The 17,838-nt window shown below is 36.6% G+C and overlaps 3 protein-coding genes across 4 annotated transcripts; all 3 read right to left on the bottom strand.

Moving 5' to 3' along the window:
• Positions 1–423: 423 nt before the first annotated feature.
• LOC114194567 (photosystem II stability/assembly factor HCF136, chloroplastic-like) lies at positions 424–4,692 on the bottom strand. The gene is made up of 9 exons (XM_028084892.2): positions 4,474–4,692; positions 4,127–4,386; positions 3,796–4,031; positions 3,559–3,689; positions 3,181–3,313; positions 2,445–2,567; positions 1,670–1,744; positions 1,318–1,433; positions 424–624 (listed from the first exon to the last, which is right to left on the bottom strand). The coding sequence occupies exons 1-9, from the start codon at positions 4,617–4,619 to the stop codon at positions 558–560; spliced, it is 1,287 nt and encodes a 428-aa protein (XP_027940693.2). The 5' UTR covers positions 4,620–4,692; the 3' UTR covers positions 424–557.
• A 164-nt stretch (positions 4,693–4,856) lies between these two features.
• Positions 4,857–9,016, bottom strand: LOC114194566 (putative calcium-transporting ATPase 13, plasma membrane-type). 2 transcript variants are annotated; one of them, XM_028084891.2, is made up of 3 exons: positions 8,281–9,016; positions 5,517–8,097; positions 4,857–5,171 (listed from the first exon to the last, which is right to left on the bottom strand). In XM_028084891.2, the coding sequence occupies exons 1-3, from the start codon at positions 8,623–8,625 to the stop codon at positions 5,044–5,046; spliced, it is 3,054 nt and encodes a 1,017-aa protein (XP_027940692.2). In that variant the 5' UTR covers positions 8,626–9,016; the 3' UTR covers positions 4,857–5,043. The 2 variants fall into 2 exon arrangements, with proteins under 2 accessions (XP_027940692.2, XP_027940691.2); XM_028084890.2 differs by lacking the exon at positions 4,857–5,171 and having other exon boundaries at positions 5,225–8,097; positions 8,281–9,008.
• A 1,661-nt stretch (positions 9,017–10,677) lies between these two features.
• Positions 10,678–17,554, bottom strand: LOC114194109 (Nucleoporin, Nup133/Nup155-like protein). Its single transcript, XM_028084171.2, has 8 exons — positions 17,272–17,554; positions 17,064–17,188; positions 15,132–16,949; positions 13,627–14,345; positions 13,388–13,540; positions 12,325–12,658; positions 11,751–11,821; positions 10,678–11,569 (listed from the first exon to the last, which is right to left on the bottom strand). Exons 1-8 carry the CDS (start codon positions 17,451–17,453, stop codon positions 11,039–11,041), a joined length of 3,933 nt encoding a protein of 1,310 aa, XP_027939972.2. The 5' UTR covers positions 17,454–17,554; the 3' UTR covers positions 10,678–11,038.
• Positions 17,555–17,838: the final 284 nt, after the last annotated feature.

The following is a 17,838-nucleotide window of genomic DNA, read 5'->3' as shown; positions in this document are numbered from 1 at the left end:
AACACAACCTAAACTCAACCTAGATTCATAACCATTATTTAAAAAAGTTTAAGTATATTTATTAAAGATTTCTTCTTACTTTAAAAAGTAAACATTAGACATTTTTTGTATTTTCATTAATACTTTTGTTTTCTTTATCAAAGAATATTTATAAGGATTTGAAGAACATAATGGTTAAATATATATTAATTTATAAAGTATATAAATGAGTACAAATTTTAATTTGTATAAAATTTTCAATTAAACATTTACCTATGAGTAGTAATGCTTACTTTAAAATATTTGGACAGGAAGTTTATTATATCATGAGCAGTAATGCTTCTTTCAAAATATTTGAAAAAATTAAATATTTTGAAAATTTTCATCTCTTTTTACACATTTAATTACGTGGTAGGTGTTAATACCATCCTTAGACATAATCGATTACTAATTCAAAATTTGGTTTTGTATTATATTTCTTAATTTTCCGTAGATTTTTTAGAATAAAATATAGTAACGACTCTTTTAAAATTCTTGCTTTCAATTAGTGATCCCATTGGGATTTCGAGACAATGACTCTACCCAAGGAAGCGAAGCAAGACTCCATCATTCCCCAATACAAATCCCTTCTTCTCATCAATGAACCTGCATCAAGTATACAACAAGATTTTACTCACACAGGTTTTATAATCTTCAAAATAACACTAACCAATTCCAAAAACTCTCGTATACTCTTTCCTAGAAAATTTCCATCTATCATAAAATTGAAAAGTATCATAAAGACAAATAAAAATACAAAGAGTAAATTATATTGACATCCCCTAATATTTTTTCAGATTGCACATAATATATTTGTTTTCTTTAAGTTTACAAAACAACCTCTTTATAAGGGCAAACATAACATTTTTCAAACAATTAGGAGAAATTGGTGAAATTTATAAGGGTGTTGGTGTGATGTTGTTAAAACAATTAAGGAGTTTTCTCAATTCTCCAAACATGAGGGTAGACAAAATCTGAAGAAAGATAGGGGAAATGAGTGTGATGTACTCAAATATAAATATAAAGTAAGGTAACATGTGGAGCCCAGTGTGATTGGGCAGGTAAATTTTATTTTTTAGCTTTTAAAAGATAGATAAAATGACATAGCATAATGATATTTTGACTTAATTTTAATTTACCATTCCAATTATCTATTTTGATGATCTTTTATTTTTAATGGTACAACGTAATGATCTAAGAATGATTGAAGTGAAATGATGAATTAAAAGTAAATAAAAAAAATAGATTAAAATATCATTATTCAGTTATAAATTTGAGGCTGGTAATAGCTAGACTCACTTCACTGAGTATAAATTTGCAGCAATGTTGTCGGCAGCTTTGTCACGGATCCATGACTTGCCACCATTGGTAGTTCTCAAAAGAATACCACTTCCTCCTGCTGCCCAAGCTTCATCCTGTATAAATAATTTAGCAAATTATATATATATATATATATATATATATATATATATATATATATATATACATAAAAGAATGACTTCGCATTGATCTGGTTTAAAAATTAAAAAGAAAAAAATATTGCAAGAACTGTAGAGGCAGCATTCATATTTCAAATGTTCTTTCTTTCTTTTGGAACCTGCAAGAATTGCTTGCTTAAGAAATCAATTCTTTGAGTGAAGGAACACTTTACCGTTGAACGATATCCAACATCAAGAATGCCAAAACCCCTGCTTTGAACAGGAACCTCCTCAAATTCTTCAGTTAACTGAAACAACAATATATATTTGCTCATAATTGAAAAGAAATGAAGCGGCAAGAAGAAAGTGCAACAAGAGCCAACTATCTTTTATCAAGAGATTTTAATTCATCACTTTAGATATCTATCCTATTTAGTACAATAACAACAAAAACAAAAACGTTTCAAGGACTTTAGTGCTTTCTTAGAAAAGGCTTTCATTCTTGTAACACTCTTCAACTTCTCCCCAGTTTAACAAGGTGCAACTCAAACATTTTGGGCTAGTTGAACTGGAGACACAGATAAATATGATAAATTTATTATGTGTCAGGGCAATAAATATTTTCCATAATCAACCCATTTCTAGACATGCACTAATGTTCGAGTGAGGAAGGTAACAAAATTCAAAGCTAATTTAATACTTAAGAAACTATTGAAAAGATTATCCATTGGTAAGGAGTGAAATGAAAGATTGTTATCTCACATTCATACTGTGGGATGCATTCTCAGAATTACTTGCCCCAATGTCCAGATCTATAAGATTGACTTAGTGGTAAAAGTTAGAAGAGAATCTAGGAGAAACGGTGGGTTCAACTCTCTCCACTAACATTTGGGAACTATAAGGTTCGTTTGAAGAGTTTAAAATGAGGGTGGGTGCGAGGATTGTGGATTCAACAATCTCACTAATAACTAATCGATATATAAAAAAGAGAAAAAACAACTAACTTACCCCGGTGCCCTTGCTGAGATAAAGACCACCTCCACGAACAAGAAGCCACAGACCACCGTCAGCTCTCCATCCCATGTTCTGTATTCTTCGGGCAACTGCTCTATTATGTGGCTGCCAGAATGGCTGAAAATAAAATATAATAAAACAGTTATTATTACCAAATACTATGCAGAAGACAAATCACCAACCAATGTGATATCTCATGGTTAAATAAAAAAGAAATAATCTATACGAGCTACCATCTGAGATATATATCCTGTGGAAGAGCTAATGCATCAGTATACACTTTAGAATCATTATGCATTGAGAAAGGACGAAAAGTTTTGTACAGTAAAAAAGCTGGTGAAAAAGAAACAGAGAAAATCCTCTGATTTTGTCTGTTTTTTCCTTGGAGGTATATTCTATATATGGACAACTGGATGAAAACAAAATAAAGAATATACAAAAAAGAAATTCTAGGACAAATCCAATAGGCAAGTTTTGTACATCACTTTTTGGGCCCTACAACAAAGACGACCCAGCATCAAAGAAAATATTTTAATTAGAAAAATAAACTGATGTAATCTCTTCCACCTGACCAGCTTATGGCTGCTGCTTCAGAATTTTCATATTGACAATTTCATTTCAGGCCAACATTTTCTCAAAATTCAAATTCTAGGAAAGGCATAGCACAAGTTCCAGGCACAACAGAGGTAAAAAAAAGAAAAAGAAATTCATCCTGAAGTAAAATCCTCACCTGACCAGGCTCCCAGGTTAAGTAGAAGTTGCCTCGACTTGAGACTGCAACATACCTTCCATCTGGAGAGCGATTAACAGTGTTGAAAGTCCCAGTGTAATAGCTTGCACCACTAATACCACTAGAAACTGTTCTGAAGAAGAAGTAACACAGATAGATAAATGCCTTGACGTATAAAACTGAAAATGTTCAACATTCACATAATACAAAAGCCAATGAATGTCAAACTTTTTCAACAAACAAACACATAGAAAAAATCAAACATTTCAATTTTATTAATCTTCACTTACTATTCTGAAAGAATAGCATTACTACACTACACCATATCGATGACAGTTCCACGCATAGATATACACTTGTGCATTATTGGAAACTCACCTGTTAAGAGTAGCTGACACAGTTTCCTGAACAGCAGCTCTCCAGTTGTAACCCCTGTTAGCAGTGACATATATTGCACCTTCGTCAGTCACCATCTCTGCACTCTTCTCACCAGTCGCTTTTATGTACACCTGTAATACATCCCATTACATTTCAGCACAATTTTCACAACATAGAAATGAACACAAATATTAGTAATAGAACGAATAACAAATCATAAGGGTAGCCATAATCAACCATATCCCCTGGAAGTTCAGCACTGAGAGGTATCCTCTCCCAGCTTTCTCCAGCATCAGCAGTGTACAACAGAATCGCTGGTTTTCCAACTATCCACCCTTCCTTCCCCTTGAAACTGATAGAATTAAACCGATAGTTGAAATCTTCATCTTCGGCAGAGGGAATCGAACGCGGAGCCCAAGTGTTTCCTCCGTCCTTCGTCTCAAGAATTGTTTGCCTCGTCCCGAGAAGAAAACCTAAAACACGAACACCGTTCATTCATTCAACTCTAATTCAAACCAAAACAACAGCATCTAAGGCGAAGCGAGAGAATACTACGAATTTACGATACCGTGGTTGGGGTCGTCGGGGACAAACGCGATGTCGAGAAGCACGACGCCGGGGTCGATAGGGAGGTACACTCTCTCCCACTCCGAGAGCGTGTCTTCGGCCCTCGCCGGAAAGTGAGGAAGCGAAACCGAGATTGCGGCGGTTTCGGCGAGGAAGCGTCTCCTGCTCCGAGAAATGTCGTCGGAAGAAGAAGAAGAAGAAGAGGCTTTGACAACGAGTCTTCGATTCCGAGGGAAGGTTCGCGAGGAATGTAGAGTAGGCCTGAACAAGGAGGAAATTGAGCGAGCAAATACTAACATCATTTTGTAGTATAACAAGAAGGTTCATGGATTCAATTGGAGCACTTACCAAATGCACGGAGGAGCACTCTTGACGGTACGGCGCATGTTGGTGCGACCTTTCCCGGAACCACCGGTTTTGCGGACGAACTCATTGACCTGTTTCAGAGCTGTTTGACCAGAGAATGCTGATTGCTGGAAAGCAGTGGTGGCCATGGCTGTGTTGTGTGGTCAAAGGTCTCTTCTTTCTTTGGTTCTGTGAGTGTGTTGTGGAGAATGAAATTCGAAGGGTGATGGGGGCCATGCTAGAAGTGCTATGATATTGTGGATGACGATATGCACAACTCAAAAATGATTAACGTAAGCCACACAAAAAGGGTCCACAAGAAATCGAAATTGTTAGTAATAATACTTATTATAAAAAAATACATGAAATTTATTATATTGAAAGTTAAAAAAATTTCAACAACCGCACCTCAAAGATATTCTCGGTTTTAAAGTTTTAAACTTTATCATGATTTTGCTTTAAAAATCATTCCAGCTGCTGAAAGAGCAAAAAATATTCAAACTGTTCTTCACTTTAACTCCTAAACGCGAGAATTATTGTGTATTAGAAGATTTACCTTTATCCTCTCTTGCTCTAAACTTGTATATAATAATAATTTCGATATCTTTCAGACGCATTAAAGAGTTCACAAAAGAAGAAAAATACTTTGTAGTGAAACTTCATAGACCTTTTTTTTGAGGCAAACCTGGTAAACCATGCACCTGTTGAGACAATATGGAGACATGTACACAGAAACAAGAAGTTGTAGTGAAACTACATAGAATAAATCTGTAATTGCTTTAATTCACATTGATTTACAGTGGGAAAGACATGATGAATTAATGAGGCTTTATCTATGATGAGTACAAAACAAAATGATGACATACATATATGCAGCAACAATACTATACACAGACTAAAGTCAGTGGGCGTGTAAGGTTGATGATATCCCTGCCACTAACGAATTGTCATGTCCATTCCCATTTGACTAAAAATTAGTCCTATTGGGAACAAAAGTAGCATCAGAAATGGAAAAGATGGAGAAAGAAAGAAAGAAGGTGAAGTACTGGATTCTGAAGAATAATTGGTGCTGGAATTCAGAATAACTGGAAGAATATTCTTCATGCTCCACTCAAGAACCCATGGAAGAGCAGCAATCATGACACAGATACCCCATCTCGTAGCATTCAGGTGCATGCAATCTGATAGGCCTTTAGCATACTCAATCACCACCACTTGCATTGCAAAACAGATAACTAAGGCCCCCAAGAAATACAAGCTCTGAACAAGAACTTCCTTTCTCAACAACTTCATGGTGTTGAGCAGATTGACGATTTGGCACAACAAGAAGGTGTTAAAGATCATGGTTTCCCGAACTTTTTTCTCCCTGTCAGTAACATGTCCCCCAAACTCAAGTATCATTGATACACAAGTCTGATATAGTACCTGAATCACAATGCTTTTCCAGATTTCTTTGGCTATAATGTTTTGGTTCCTGTCATCAGATGGTTGTTTAACAAGTTCTTCCTCGCTGGTTAACTTCATTACCATCATTAGGCCACCCAGAATGCACACAAAAACATTCACCCAAATCAACTGGAACGGTGCAAGCGGGGAATCTCCAGTACAGGTTGTGATCAAGGTTATGACTAATCCTGATATGGTACATGTCAACTGAAGTTGAATGAACTTCTGAATATTGTGGTATTTACTTCTGCCAGCTATCACAACAGGTTCCAATGCACTGAAGCATTTCATAGATATGTCACAACTATCTCTATCCAAAGAATCAAGCACTATCCCCACATCAGCTACTTTTAGAATTGAAGTTAAACTAGTTATCAACCTTGTCCCAGTGAATGCAACCACCATGCCTCTCTTTTGCAAGCACTGTATCAAGAGAAGTTTGTCCTCAGGAAGGAATTTTGCCATTACATGGGCTCGATCCACTTCGACCAGTCTAGCTTCCTCATTCAAATCCTGAAGTTGTTTACCTTCTAGCACAACACCATGTTCTAGTCCCAGTTCACGAGCAATTCCTTCCAATTTCTCGATGCCATCCTCCGAGACCAGTTTGATCTGTACATTTGCAGCAGTTCTGAAATTTTCCAAAGCTGATTTTATGGATTCTTGACTAGTTTCTCTCAGGCCTATCAGTCCTGACAAGATCAGTTCTTCTTGCTCAAGTTCTTCTCCATCTGTTTGTTTATATGCAAAAGCAATTGACCTAAGACCACTATCCTCCATCTGTTTAATCACCTTCCCAAATTTTATTTTCTGGTTTTCCATGGCGTGGCAATTCCCTTTACTGTCATGGTATTGTGAACACATCTCCAAAATTTCAGATGCTGCTCCACTCCAGTGCAAGTGCAGAACTTCACTGTCCCCAATTTTTCTCACCAAAACTCCACTGCCTTCTTTGCCAGAATCCAATTTGCTGTGCTTAAGAATATCAAATTTTTCTTCTGTGAAAGATCTCATGCTCATTTCCCATGTTGTTTCTGCCCAAGAAACAAGTGAATTGAACAGAGGGGAAAGATAAATCTCTGGTGCAAGGACTGATAAACCAACCCCCAGTTTAAGCATGTCAAGAACAGGTTTTTCTATTTCTGATCCCTCAACCATGCTGATATATTCCTCTCCCATCCATATTCTGCTAACCTCCATTTGTTTAGATACAAGCTCCCCTGATACATCAACACAGATGACAGTTACCAACCCCATTGTCGTACAAGCGGACAAATCATTAAGAACTACATCTTGGCTTTGCACTTCCTTTTCAATCTGGTACTTGAGAGAAATTGTAACCACAAGCGGCATTCCATGCTGAACGCAAAGTATTGCAACAGTAACAAGACCTGTCAAAATTGAAACCCTTCCTTGGGGTCTCAGAAAAATTCTCTCAAGGACTTTCATCAGCACGCCAATTGAGACCTTCCCCTTAATTTCTGGCAACCCTGCATTGCTCCCATCTTTTCCACAAATTAGGCGAATCAACACCACAAATGCAACCACTACAGAGATAAAAAGTGCAGCCATGTCAATGTAAGAAATTGGCTTCTCAATTTGTCTTTCCAACAAACCCTTCCTCTCAGAATTGGTTTTGGTTCCAACCGATGTTACCAACATCCTTCCCTGGCCCCCGATCACCTTTGAACCAGCTACAAGAAACGAATCCTTCCCCTTCTGTTTGATTTTCCTTACCCCAAACTCCTCCACCACAAGGATGCCATCACTTTCAAGTTCACCATCTGCCGGAACCTCATCGCCTGGCCACAAGCACACCGTTTCTCCCACCTGAATATCAGATACGGAAACCCTTAGCGTCTTTTCACCTCGCTTCACTATGGATTTCAACTCGTGCTTTCTCTCCTTCAATTTCAACCTTTTCCTCTCACACAAAAAGTTTGCAAATGGTTTTCCCAGAACCAGCAGGAGAAGAGCAAACAGTATAGCAACAGCATCATGCCAACCATGTTTAGGTCCCTCCTGCTTGAAGCCTATGGCGAATGACAACCCAGCCGAGACCAACAGCATCAAAATTGTGCAACCGTTGCATTTGTAGCTCTTCAATAAAGACTTGGAAAAGTCTATTCCAAGAACTGGTAACCGTACAGTGGGGTTCCCCTCATCAACAACACCGCGCTCCTGTTCATAAACACAAAATCACATCAACAAAACACACCCACATAGGAACAAGAGGTAGTAGATTCATCCTGAACACTTCGATAAACCAAAAATTCAGAAAGTTTAGTTCGGTTCGGTGAGTGTAAACCACAGGGGATCTACCAAACACCACCAAAACAACCAAATATGTGGATGAATTTCTACCTGTGTGCGTTGACGTTGACCCCCAAGCCCAGAAAGAGAATTCAAGTCCTGCTCCTTCACAATTCCATCAGTATCACTGCTAATGCACTCTTCTATATCAACTGTGACATAGGATTTGGAAGAGGAAGTTCTACTAGCAGGAGATGGTGGTGATGGCAGAGACTCATGGTTGCCACCGGAAGTTGATGGCTTCTTGACGGAGATGAGGAACCTTATGTATAAACTCTTACGCCATATCCTGTTGTACTTCCCCTTGGTAGTAGAACCAAGTAAGGAAGCACCAAGTTCAATGCTGGCACCACCATCACCATCACCACCAGCTGAGGACATGCTTTCTATGGACATGTCTCTGTGACAGTTGGTTAATTAATTCCTTATTTTGGCAGCAAGATGAAAAACAAAAACAGCAACAATGATTGGACAATCTTTTCTAGGAAAGGAAATCCAAAAGTGGAATTTTTTTAGACAACCTCGATCCTCACAAAAAAAACGTGGTGTTTGGAATTTAGCAAGAAGGCAAAAAGATACTATTTTGACATTATATCACACTTCAATTCTCTTCTTGCACTCTGCAATCAACCACTCTTCATCTCTCTCTCTCTCTCTCTTTCTTCTGCAGAATCCCTAGACACTTCTAAAAATGCTAACTTAATTGCTCAAATCTAACAAGTGAATATGTGATGTATAAAGACACTGAAAAAGGCTCAAATTTATAGAGTCAAGTTGGGATGTGTTGAGAAATATGTTAAAATGTGTGAACGGATGAGATGTGTCTGTCACCTTGCATCCTTGCTACTGTTGGGTTAGACGCAACTTCTGAAAATTAAAATTTTAAAGTAAAGGAAATTATAATGCAATTTACATACACGCGTTTTGCTTCTTGTGGGAATGAAAAACCCAAATGTGCTCTAGAATGAAAAATTAGAAGGACGCGTCACAAACATGCTTTAGGAAAAGTAAATAATCAATTATTATAAACTTATAATCGTAAAAATAATATTCTGTTAATATATACTTTAAATGAAAATAAATAAACAATTGAAAATAAAAACATTGAAATAACATAACATAAAATTAATTTATGTGGAAGCTTGTTTAATTAATTTAAGTGATTGTAGCTGCCATCGATGTATTATATAATTTTTTTTGTTATTTATATTTTATCATATTATTTATATGTCATTTGTGTAATGCATAATTATAAGTCCATAGTTAGGTTAAAAAAAATTATATGAAGTTATTGATTGATAACAGCATAATTTATTCGATTAATAGTTATGAGTTGGTAAATTGGTAAAGAATTTAATAATTTTGTAAGTGAGTGAACCTTCACATATCATTGTAAGATAAATTATGAAGTGACAAAGATTCTCATTATAATTAAAAGACAGTTTAAACGGTTGTTTTCTTATCTTTGATTTTTTTAAGTATTGTTGTCTTACTTCAGATTTGAGCTCATTTATTCAACCGTTCTAGCAAACCTATTGTGATTAAAATAAATATGATTCTACGCGTTTCTTGGACTATTCTAACTTCTAAACGGAATCTCAAATTATATTAAATAAAGGGTAAATGTATTTTTAACACTCTAAAATGTACTAACAAGTTATAAATTAATAGTGAAATTCATTAAAAATAAAATAAGTAAAGTTTTCAAATAAAAGTTATAATAATTTATTATACATAAAGTAAGATATAAACCTTTTTAACAAATATTAATGGATAAAAATATTAAAAAACATTAAAAAGCATTTTGTTAACCTTTGTCCTTAATCCAAATTAAGAAGGTAGATTGAAAACCACTTCTGAAAAAGAAAAGGATTTCAGGCTCTTTTCTATTATTATTATTTTTATTGTGCATGCTTTTGAAAACAATGATATATTGATTTATATCATTTTTTTTGTATATTTTAAGAAAATTTGAATGGAGTGTACAATTATCTTTTTTCTACCCTTCTCTTTACCAAACTCTTCATCGTCGAAATGTTTCTTTTTCTTTTCTTTTCCGCGTATCTCTTGTAGTATATTCTTAAAGTAGATTCGTGTTATTCATAAATCAATTATCTTTTCTGTTTGCCGCATAATCATATTTGCTTAGGGATTTGAGAGATACTTCATATGTCTTATGAGTTGATGGAGTATAATTTTATTTTATTTTCCCTAGAAATCCAACAGTGACATTCTTTCTATTTTATTTTCCCTTCACTTGTATCAATTTTTTCTATTTTGAGATTCCAGTTTCAAGGTTAGTCTAAATATCCAACAGTGATCAGAAATATATTTCTAGAAACATTTATTAAAACAAATATTAGAAACAAAACTAGGTCGTCTCACTGATGTCTAAGAACGAAAAAAATTATCAATATTCAAATATTTAGATTGGATGACACTGGCACATTTTTAAGCACTTGTTTTCATTTTCAGTTAATATATTTTCACCAGTAATAAAAACACTGATGTTCCCTATACTGACATGATCTAGTTAATTTCGATTTCAATATCAACAATGTTATTTGCAAGGCATTTTAACTGCCCCCATTCTCACACTGCTCTTTGTTTTGAATATAAAAAAAAAAAAAAAATCACAACCAATTTTCATTTACCAAACAATAATGTTTCCGGAGTGGTATGCAAAAACCGTATGCAAGAAGCATTTCACTTTCGATATTGGCGTCTTTGTGATTACGGCAGGGTTGTGTAGTGAATGCAGTGCATGGAAGAGGAAGTATCACAACAAATGCATATTCCAGATGTCACGCTAATCCATTGGGGAAGGCCCTTCTTCGATTCTCAGGTCACCACCATGCTCGCTACCAAGCATTATTGCCATTAGCATAAGTTTGCCAGCATCTGCAAAATCCTTGTGCTGCATTAATATTGTTTCAACTGAACTACCCTCCATGTTTTCTTGCCTCAAGGGTAATACTTGGTCAAACCCTTCTTCAAATGTTTCACTTCGAGGTCCATAACACCTACTTGAAGCCTGGAAAAGTATGGTATTTTTCAAGTTTTGCAGAATTTCCTGGTCACTCCATCCTTCAGATGTGTATGAATCGTGGAATTTACTCCAATCATCCTGACTAGCAGCTTTTTTCCAACAATCCTCCAAAAGGCTTTTGTTTATCTTCCGAAACGAGGAACTAGTCCAAGCAAAAACGTCAAAGGCCCACAGTGAGAGCTCTTGATCTTCACTTTCCAGACATAAGTTAATCAAGTCTAGAGGATGAAGCGGTTCATCTTCTACTAGTTGCGTATCCTCAATGGAATGAAAACGCTTCATTACTTCCTCCTACAAGTAAAACACATAAATAAGGATAAAGAGGACTTTTAAAAGAGTGCAACAAGGTTTATTTACCAGAGCAAACCAAGTTCTCATGAAACAAAGCAAATATTAACTCACTAATCTTTTATACCTCTAGGGCAAATAAAACAGTCACACAAGACTCTATGCAGAAGTCACTCAAATTTACCTGTAATTTCAGAATCTTCAAATCAGCCTCAATGCGGTCGACCTTGACCTGAGTATCAGCATCTTTGCCAGCTGTACCAAAGAAAAGGATTTGTTTATAGCAAATGCAATTTATTAATGTCTATTCATCCCCAAAATAACGTAGATATTTAACTTACTAAACAGTCAGTGTTCATAGATTAAAATAACACAAATTAGAATTTAAATAACAATTGTCGGAGACCCCATATTGACTAGGGATATAGCCAAATCATAATATACATGTAGGATGCAAACTTTATCTTATAAATCGGTTTTAAGATTGAATTAGGCCTAAACCTAATATCTAATATGGTATCAAAGTCTACTGCAATGAGTTATGTTGAGCCTATTGCATCATCCGTTATAGGTTCACCAATTCCCAAAAATAAATAAAAGTGAAAAAAGGCTGCAGCCATAAATAATAAAACTGAACATTAAAAGTTGATTGCAACCATAAGTTACTATCAGAATTTGAAGAGATATAAAGAAATATAAAATAGAATGAAGAGAAAGAAAGTAATCTCCATACGGTTGAAAAACACACAGCACTATACCTGCAAAGGCTGCAATCTTAGATAGGTATAAAAGATTTTTTCTGTCAGTCAATTTTAGTTTCGTCTTCAGACACTCCTGTTCTTTCTCTTCAGCGACTGAATTAGAATGCATGTTTTGTGTCAGCGCCAATGTATGAAGTGATTCTGAAGCAGAGGAAAATTGATGAAGGAACAAATCATGAAGCCATAGAAGATCTTGATACTCCCTCAGGAAAATGGATAGCTCTTCGGGAAATTCTTCCCCTAGCCTTAAAAGTTGAGAAAATTGTCTGCTCTCATGGAGTTTCTTAAAGACATAGTAACTAAATCCCTCATTTGGACTCAGGCTTTCATGCTGCACACAAACCGTTGAGACATAAGCAAGAATAAATTTCTGAAAAAATGGACATCATAAATTATCATTTTCCAGTAACCAACTTTTCGTGAAAGGCCAAAGTTTTATTTGACATTGGGGGTTGTCAGCAATGCAACTGAAAACGACTTAGTTACTACTAGTAACTCATTTCAGGTGTTGTGCCCAAAATCAGGCAATTTTTTGGTATATCTTGTGTTTTAAGAGTTCACAAAAATAAAATAAAATAAACATCAGATGTTACTTTGTGCTTGAACATTGGTGAAGAATGTGATAAAAGAAATTTCCGTATGCCTGGTCAACATTTGTTTGCATAGTCTTTCCTTGAGAGCTCTTTCCAATAATATATAAAGGTTTAAATAGAATGAAGGAGAACAGGAGCTGTAAAAATTTGGTGGAACTGAGGTCTACGGTTGATTCTTAATTAATAGATCTTTATTATTTAAAGAGGCATTTTGAGTCCTGACTCCAGCTCTAGATCATGATAAAACCGTATCATTGCTTCTTTATAGACAATAGATCTAGAAAAGTGCAAATATTTCTTCCCAGGGGACTTCTTTTCAAACCCTAACCCCAATTAGTAACAGAATATTTGGGTTGATATGTTAATAAAAAAATCATTCAATCTGCAAATACCTAGAAAAGAGGGAATAAAAGCAACATGCCAACTTGAGTGCACAACATGACAACAATGAATAAAATCAGGCATACCATAATATTTCTCAGTAATTCCGAATCATTCACATCACAACAAACTGTCCACATAACTTTGTAACATCCATGTCGTTTAGCAATTGATAGCAGATGTGAAGTAAGCTTCATTATGGTCTCGTCATTCTGCTCTCCAGCAACTTCAAACGAATCCTGTACAAAAGACCAATTGAACAACATATATCAATTCCACACCAGGATTGCAAGGATAACTAGCGTAAGAAAAATAAAATAATAACCTTGTGAGCATCTTCAAATTCTTTAACTTTTTGATATAGAGATTCAAGAAGGGTGTCTCGTCTCTCCCAATATTCATTTAACAGACCTTTGTGTTCTTCTCCACGCTCATTCTTCGCTGTAACAGCTCCGGAATATGCCTCAAGTAGGACTTCAGTTAGTGCTTCCAAATTGTTATACAAGTCCAATTTTGAGGTTTTATCAAGTCCAGATGTTTCATTTAACAAGTGAAGCAGAACAGAAGCAACACTCCAAATCCCAGTCCGTACAATAGGTTGACAATACCAAGGTGTTAAACCCTCAGGTGGAGGATACCATAATCTGTGCTCATTCTTATAGTTGAAGCATGTCCTAATTATGGTAACACATGCAGTAGAGAGTTCACATGCCCTCTGGATCTGGATCACTAACAGGTGCTCCGGTCTTATTACATATTCTAACTCTTTATCTAAGCAGTAGAAGAGATCTTCAAGATCTGAAACCTTACTGTAGAACACTTCTGCATTATCTCTATCCATCAAAAGGACAGTGTTTCGACGAGCTCGCTCACCAACTAACTGTATCATGTCCCAAAGGGCACCTGACATTTGAATGTCCAAACTAGAATTTGAGGAGTCAACATTAGTTGATCGATTTTGGCTGATCACATTTTGTAGCTCCCTCAGCTGAATCATTGCAGATAACTTTTCACCGTGCTCTAGAATAATTTGCAAGGCATGTCCTGGCAATCAAAAAAGCATCATACAGTCATGGAATATCCACTTGTTGTCAATGTGCTGCTTTTATCTTGCATTTTACCTAAACCTATAATTATTTATTCACTGACTTAATCTATACATCAATTAAAAAGATTGGCAGATTCATCAATTAACAAAATCATAAATAAATGTGCCTTCACATACAATCCCACCCTAAGAAGTCAAACAACAAGGATCAAGAATCCACGTGCATACCTAAAATGTAAACTACAAAAGGCATCTAGTCAACAACCAAATCTATAATTTACTACTTCCGTCTATTATCAAGATTACTCTTTTATAAAAACTCACATGTGAGGTTAAGAAATAAAGAAAACTAAGCCTCTAATCATTTAGTCACAGCATAAGATGACGCAGAGTCAAAAGAGCATTAGATGATACTTGAGATTATATTCATATGCATTTCACGCAATTTATAGAAGTCAAAAAGTTATTAGTGAAAAAACACTCTGTGGCATTACTTATGATATACATTGCACAAAGTCATCCTAAATCTGACTATTTTTTACCATCAGCACAATCTGGAACAAATACTTCGAAGGAGGCAGCTGATTAATTTTACTTTATAAAGGAGGTTGGCAGATAAATTAAGCTTATACGAGTCACACTTCCACATCATGTAACAACTTAGGACCAATTCAAACATGATTAAACTAGTTGGATAAGGAAGTATGATTGTAAAAAAAAAAATGTCTGAGCATCAAATAACAGTAAATGAACTTTTGGTGAATAGACTGCAGATTTCGTACTCTGCTTAGAACACAGTTCTTCGTGGCATTTGGACAAGGCAAGAAAGTGAAGGAATTTTTCATGTTTCTGCTGCTTTTCCAAGAGTTGGGTGGAAACAACAGCCATGGCTAAAATCTCTGCACCTCTGGTAGTTGTCCAGTGTTTAGCTAGGGTGTCAATAATTGATTTGCTCATCCGTACAAAAACACTGGTTTCCCCATCCCTTTCAAATGAACCAGAAGTTTCTAGCTTTTCAAGAGACCTATCAATTTGACCAGATGATAAAAATTCATTGAAAAGATTATTCAACAAAGCTTCTGATTCTTCATCTTGAGCAGTTCTTCGTCCAATTCCACTCAAAACCGTCCTCTGTTTATCCCCAGCACTCCATGCTTCAGAGCTAGCCCTTCTGGGAGCAACATTAGCTGCAAATGTAAGATTTCTTATCTCTTCTTGTGCGGATCTTTCATTAGAACTTCCTTTCCGAGATAAGCTTCTCTCAGGTGGTTCCACCCCTCCAAGAATGACAGCTTTCTCTGGTATTGCCCATATTCCTGCTTTCTCTGTTAATACAACCCATGCACCTTCTTCATAATCATCTGCAGAAGGAAGGATTGAAGCATCTAGCACTTTACCAGCATCATGGGGTAAATCAAACTGATAGAGTCGTGTAGAGTTTCTATAATAATGGGAGACAGTTGCTGTTCCATCCCCAGATATTATGACTGCAGACCCTGAAGGATTGCCCCCTATCCGAAGCCTCATGGAAAACAAGAAATCTTCATCTTCAACTCTAGCTTTTGGCATTATCACCTCAATAGGCGCTTTTTTCTCTAAAACCTTGTCATTTGTTGTCTCTAAACCCAGCACCGATTTATATTGCATGGTCAGGAGAGAATACTGCATGTAGCTTGAACTGCTAATCCGGTCATTGCAGAAGGTTGCAACAAGAATAGTAATGACTTTACCATGATCATCTACTTGCATATCAAGAGGCCATATTCTCTTTTGACCAGCCAGATCCTTCTTAATGCCAACCTCAGCATCTGTTCCAACTATTTCCTGAGACCAAAGCTTAGAAACAGGTATATCACTATCAAACTCTACTTTGAAACATTGTATCTCATGGTCCGTCAATACCAAGAACTGCCTATTTGCTTCCTGGATAGAATAATGCGGGCAACCCCAAGTCAGAGACCTTGGGTACCCGACATTGCTCACAGTTTGAACTGACTCACCCCGTTGAGGATGGAAATGCATGATATTTTCATACACTTTCCTTCGCTCAATGCCACTAGGAGTGCATTGAAACTGCCAGAGCTCACCACTTGAGCTACACGCAAGGGCAACACATGCAAACTTATGATTGGGAACACTAGAAGCAATCATAGAGTTAAACGTGAACAATCCACTCGGACCACTTGCTAGCTTACTTTGTCGCCGCTGCCGGTTGAAGGAAGCTTTCCCATCAGAAGTAAAAACAGCCCCCAGCTCACTGGAAGATGCTATGCTACTTACCGGAGCAAGCAGCTGAGAATAAATGTCTGGCCAATAAAAAACAGCCCGAGTTTGACAATTACACAAAACTACAGCAGCAGAGTTGCACTGTTTGGCAACCTCATTCCTTCCCACAGAAGCGACATCACAATTAACAACACGAAGCAACCAACTACCAGCGTCATTTCTGCTAACATCCGCATCATCCACAGGAATTTCAAGGATCACACATTTCATGGAGGGTGCCGGGGACAGATAACTCCATAGGTAGACCCTGTTCCCGCAAATAATCCAGGCGAGTGCTGTGCACTTGTCAATCCCACCACACGCGCGATCTTCGCCTGCATTGCGTTACACCATAGTCTCAAACACATCAAACCAAATTTACTTCAAATCTGAAGGAATTAAAACACGTGCCAACTAACGCAGTAAAGAGACAGGTCAAATTGTTTCACCAGGAATTCGCTTGTGCAGCAAAACGTTCTGCTCATCTCGAACCACTTGCGGAAACTCGCCGACGAAAACAGGTTTGGTAGGATCAGCGTCGTCTCCTTTTCCACTTCGGTTGACCTGAGGAACCCTACGCACGGAAAACGAAAAAGAGTCAGAAGCAGAACGCGATTTTCGAGGCAGATTTCGGCAAAGAAGCAAATGAACGAGTACCTGGCAAGGACAGATAAACGAGGAGCCCAAGGAGCAGGAGTGCCGGAGCTAGGGCGATTGGGAACGGCGCTGTCATTGAAAGAGGCTCGCGCAGGAGTCACCGGAGAATCTGCCACCGCCGAACCGCGACCTTGCTCTCTCCGAACACGAGCATTGCTCTTCTTCGTTCCGCAAGAAAACATGACGATCACTCAGTAGCACCAGATGTTAGGGTTTATGGGGTTTTCGCCATTTGAATCACGAGAGGGAAAAGCAAGACATGTACATAGAAGCCAGATTTTTGTAATTTTTAAGTGTAATAAAATATCTACTCATAACGTCTTTAATTTTTTCCAATACTTCTACACTGAAAACATAATACTTGCAATAAAGGGCTAAACTATATATTTAAATATTTTGATTCATAACTAAAATTATTATTAGTATTACATACGATCAAATTATTATCTTATTATCTTTTAAAAAAGGTTATATAATAGACAGAGACAAACATTTTAACTGGTTTTGAAAGATTTGATGAACAAATTTGCTTATTTTACTTAAAACTTTAACTTTCTGTGGTTTTGG

Source organism: Vigna unguiculata, chromosome 8 (genome assembly GCF_037176805.1).
Source record: "Vigna unguiculata cultivar grain cowpea cultivar isolate G323 ecotype 2 chromosome 8, ASM3717680v1, whole genome shotgun sequence".
Lineage (NCBI taxonomy): Eukaryota > Viridiplantae > Streptophyta > Magnoliopsida > Fabales > Fabaceae > Vigna > Vigna unguiculata.
Note: the sequence above shows the minus strand (reverse complement) of the source record. Positions and strands in the feature narration are given on the sequence as shown.

Excerpts from the sequence above, each read along its gene's own strand:
- LOC114194567 (XM_028084892.2), bottom strand. The coding sequence starts at position 4,619 with ATGGCCACCACTGCTTTCCAGCAATCAGCATTCTCTGGTCAAACAGCT. Across the intron at positions 3,690-3,795 it reads CTGAACTTCCAGGGGATATG|GTGTACATAAAAGCGACTGG; the intron begins GTTGATTATGGC and ends GATGTATTACAG. Across the intron at positions 1,745-2,444 it reads ATCTCAGCAAGGGCACCGGG|TTAACTGAAGAATTTGAGGA; the intron begins GTAAGTTAGTTG and ends TTGTTGTTTCAG.
- LOC114194566 (XM_028084891.2), bottom strand. The coding sequence starts at position 8,625 with ATGTCCATAGAAAGCATGTCCTCAGCTGGTGGTGATGGTGATGGTGGT. Across the intron at positions 8,098-8,280 it reads GTCAACGTCAACGCACACAG|GAGCGCGGTGTTGTTGATGA; the intron begins GTAGAAATTCAT and ends GTTTATGAACAG. Across the intron at positions 5,172-5,516 it reads CAATTATTCTTCAGAATCCA|GTGCATGGTTTACCAGGTTT; the intron begins GTACTTCACCTT and ends TTGTCTCAACAG.
- LOC114194109 (XM_028084171.2), bottom strand. The coding sequence starts at position 17,453 with ATGTTTTCTTGCGGAACGAAGAAGAGCAATGCTCGTGTTCGGAGAGAG. Across the intron at positions 17,189-17,271 it reads CGTTTATCTGTCCTTGCCAG|GGTTCCTCAGGTCAACCGAA; the intron begins GTACTCGTTCAT and ends TTCCGTGCGTAG. Across the intron at positions 11,822-12,324 it reads TAAGATTGCAGCCTTTGCAG|CTGGCAAAGATGCTGATACT; the intron begins GTATAGTGCTGT and ends TCTTTGGTACAG.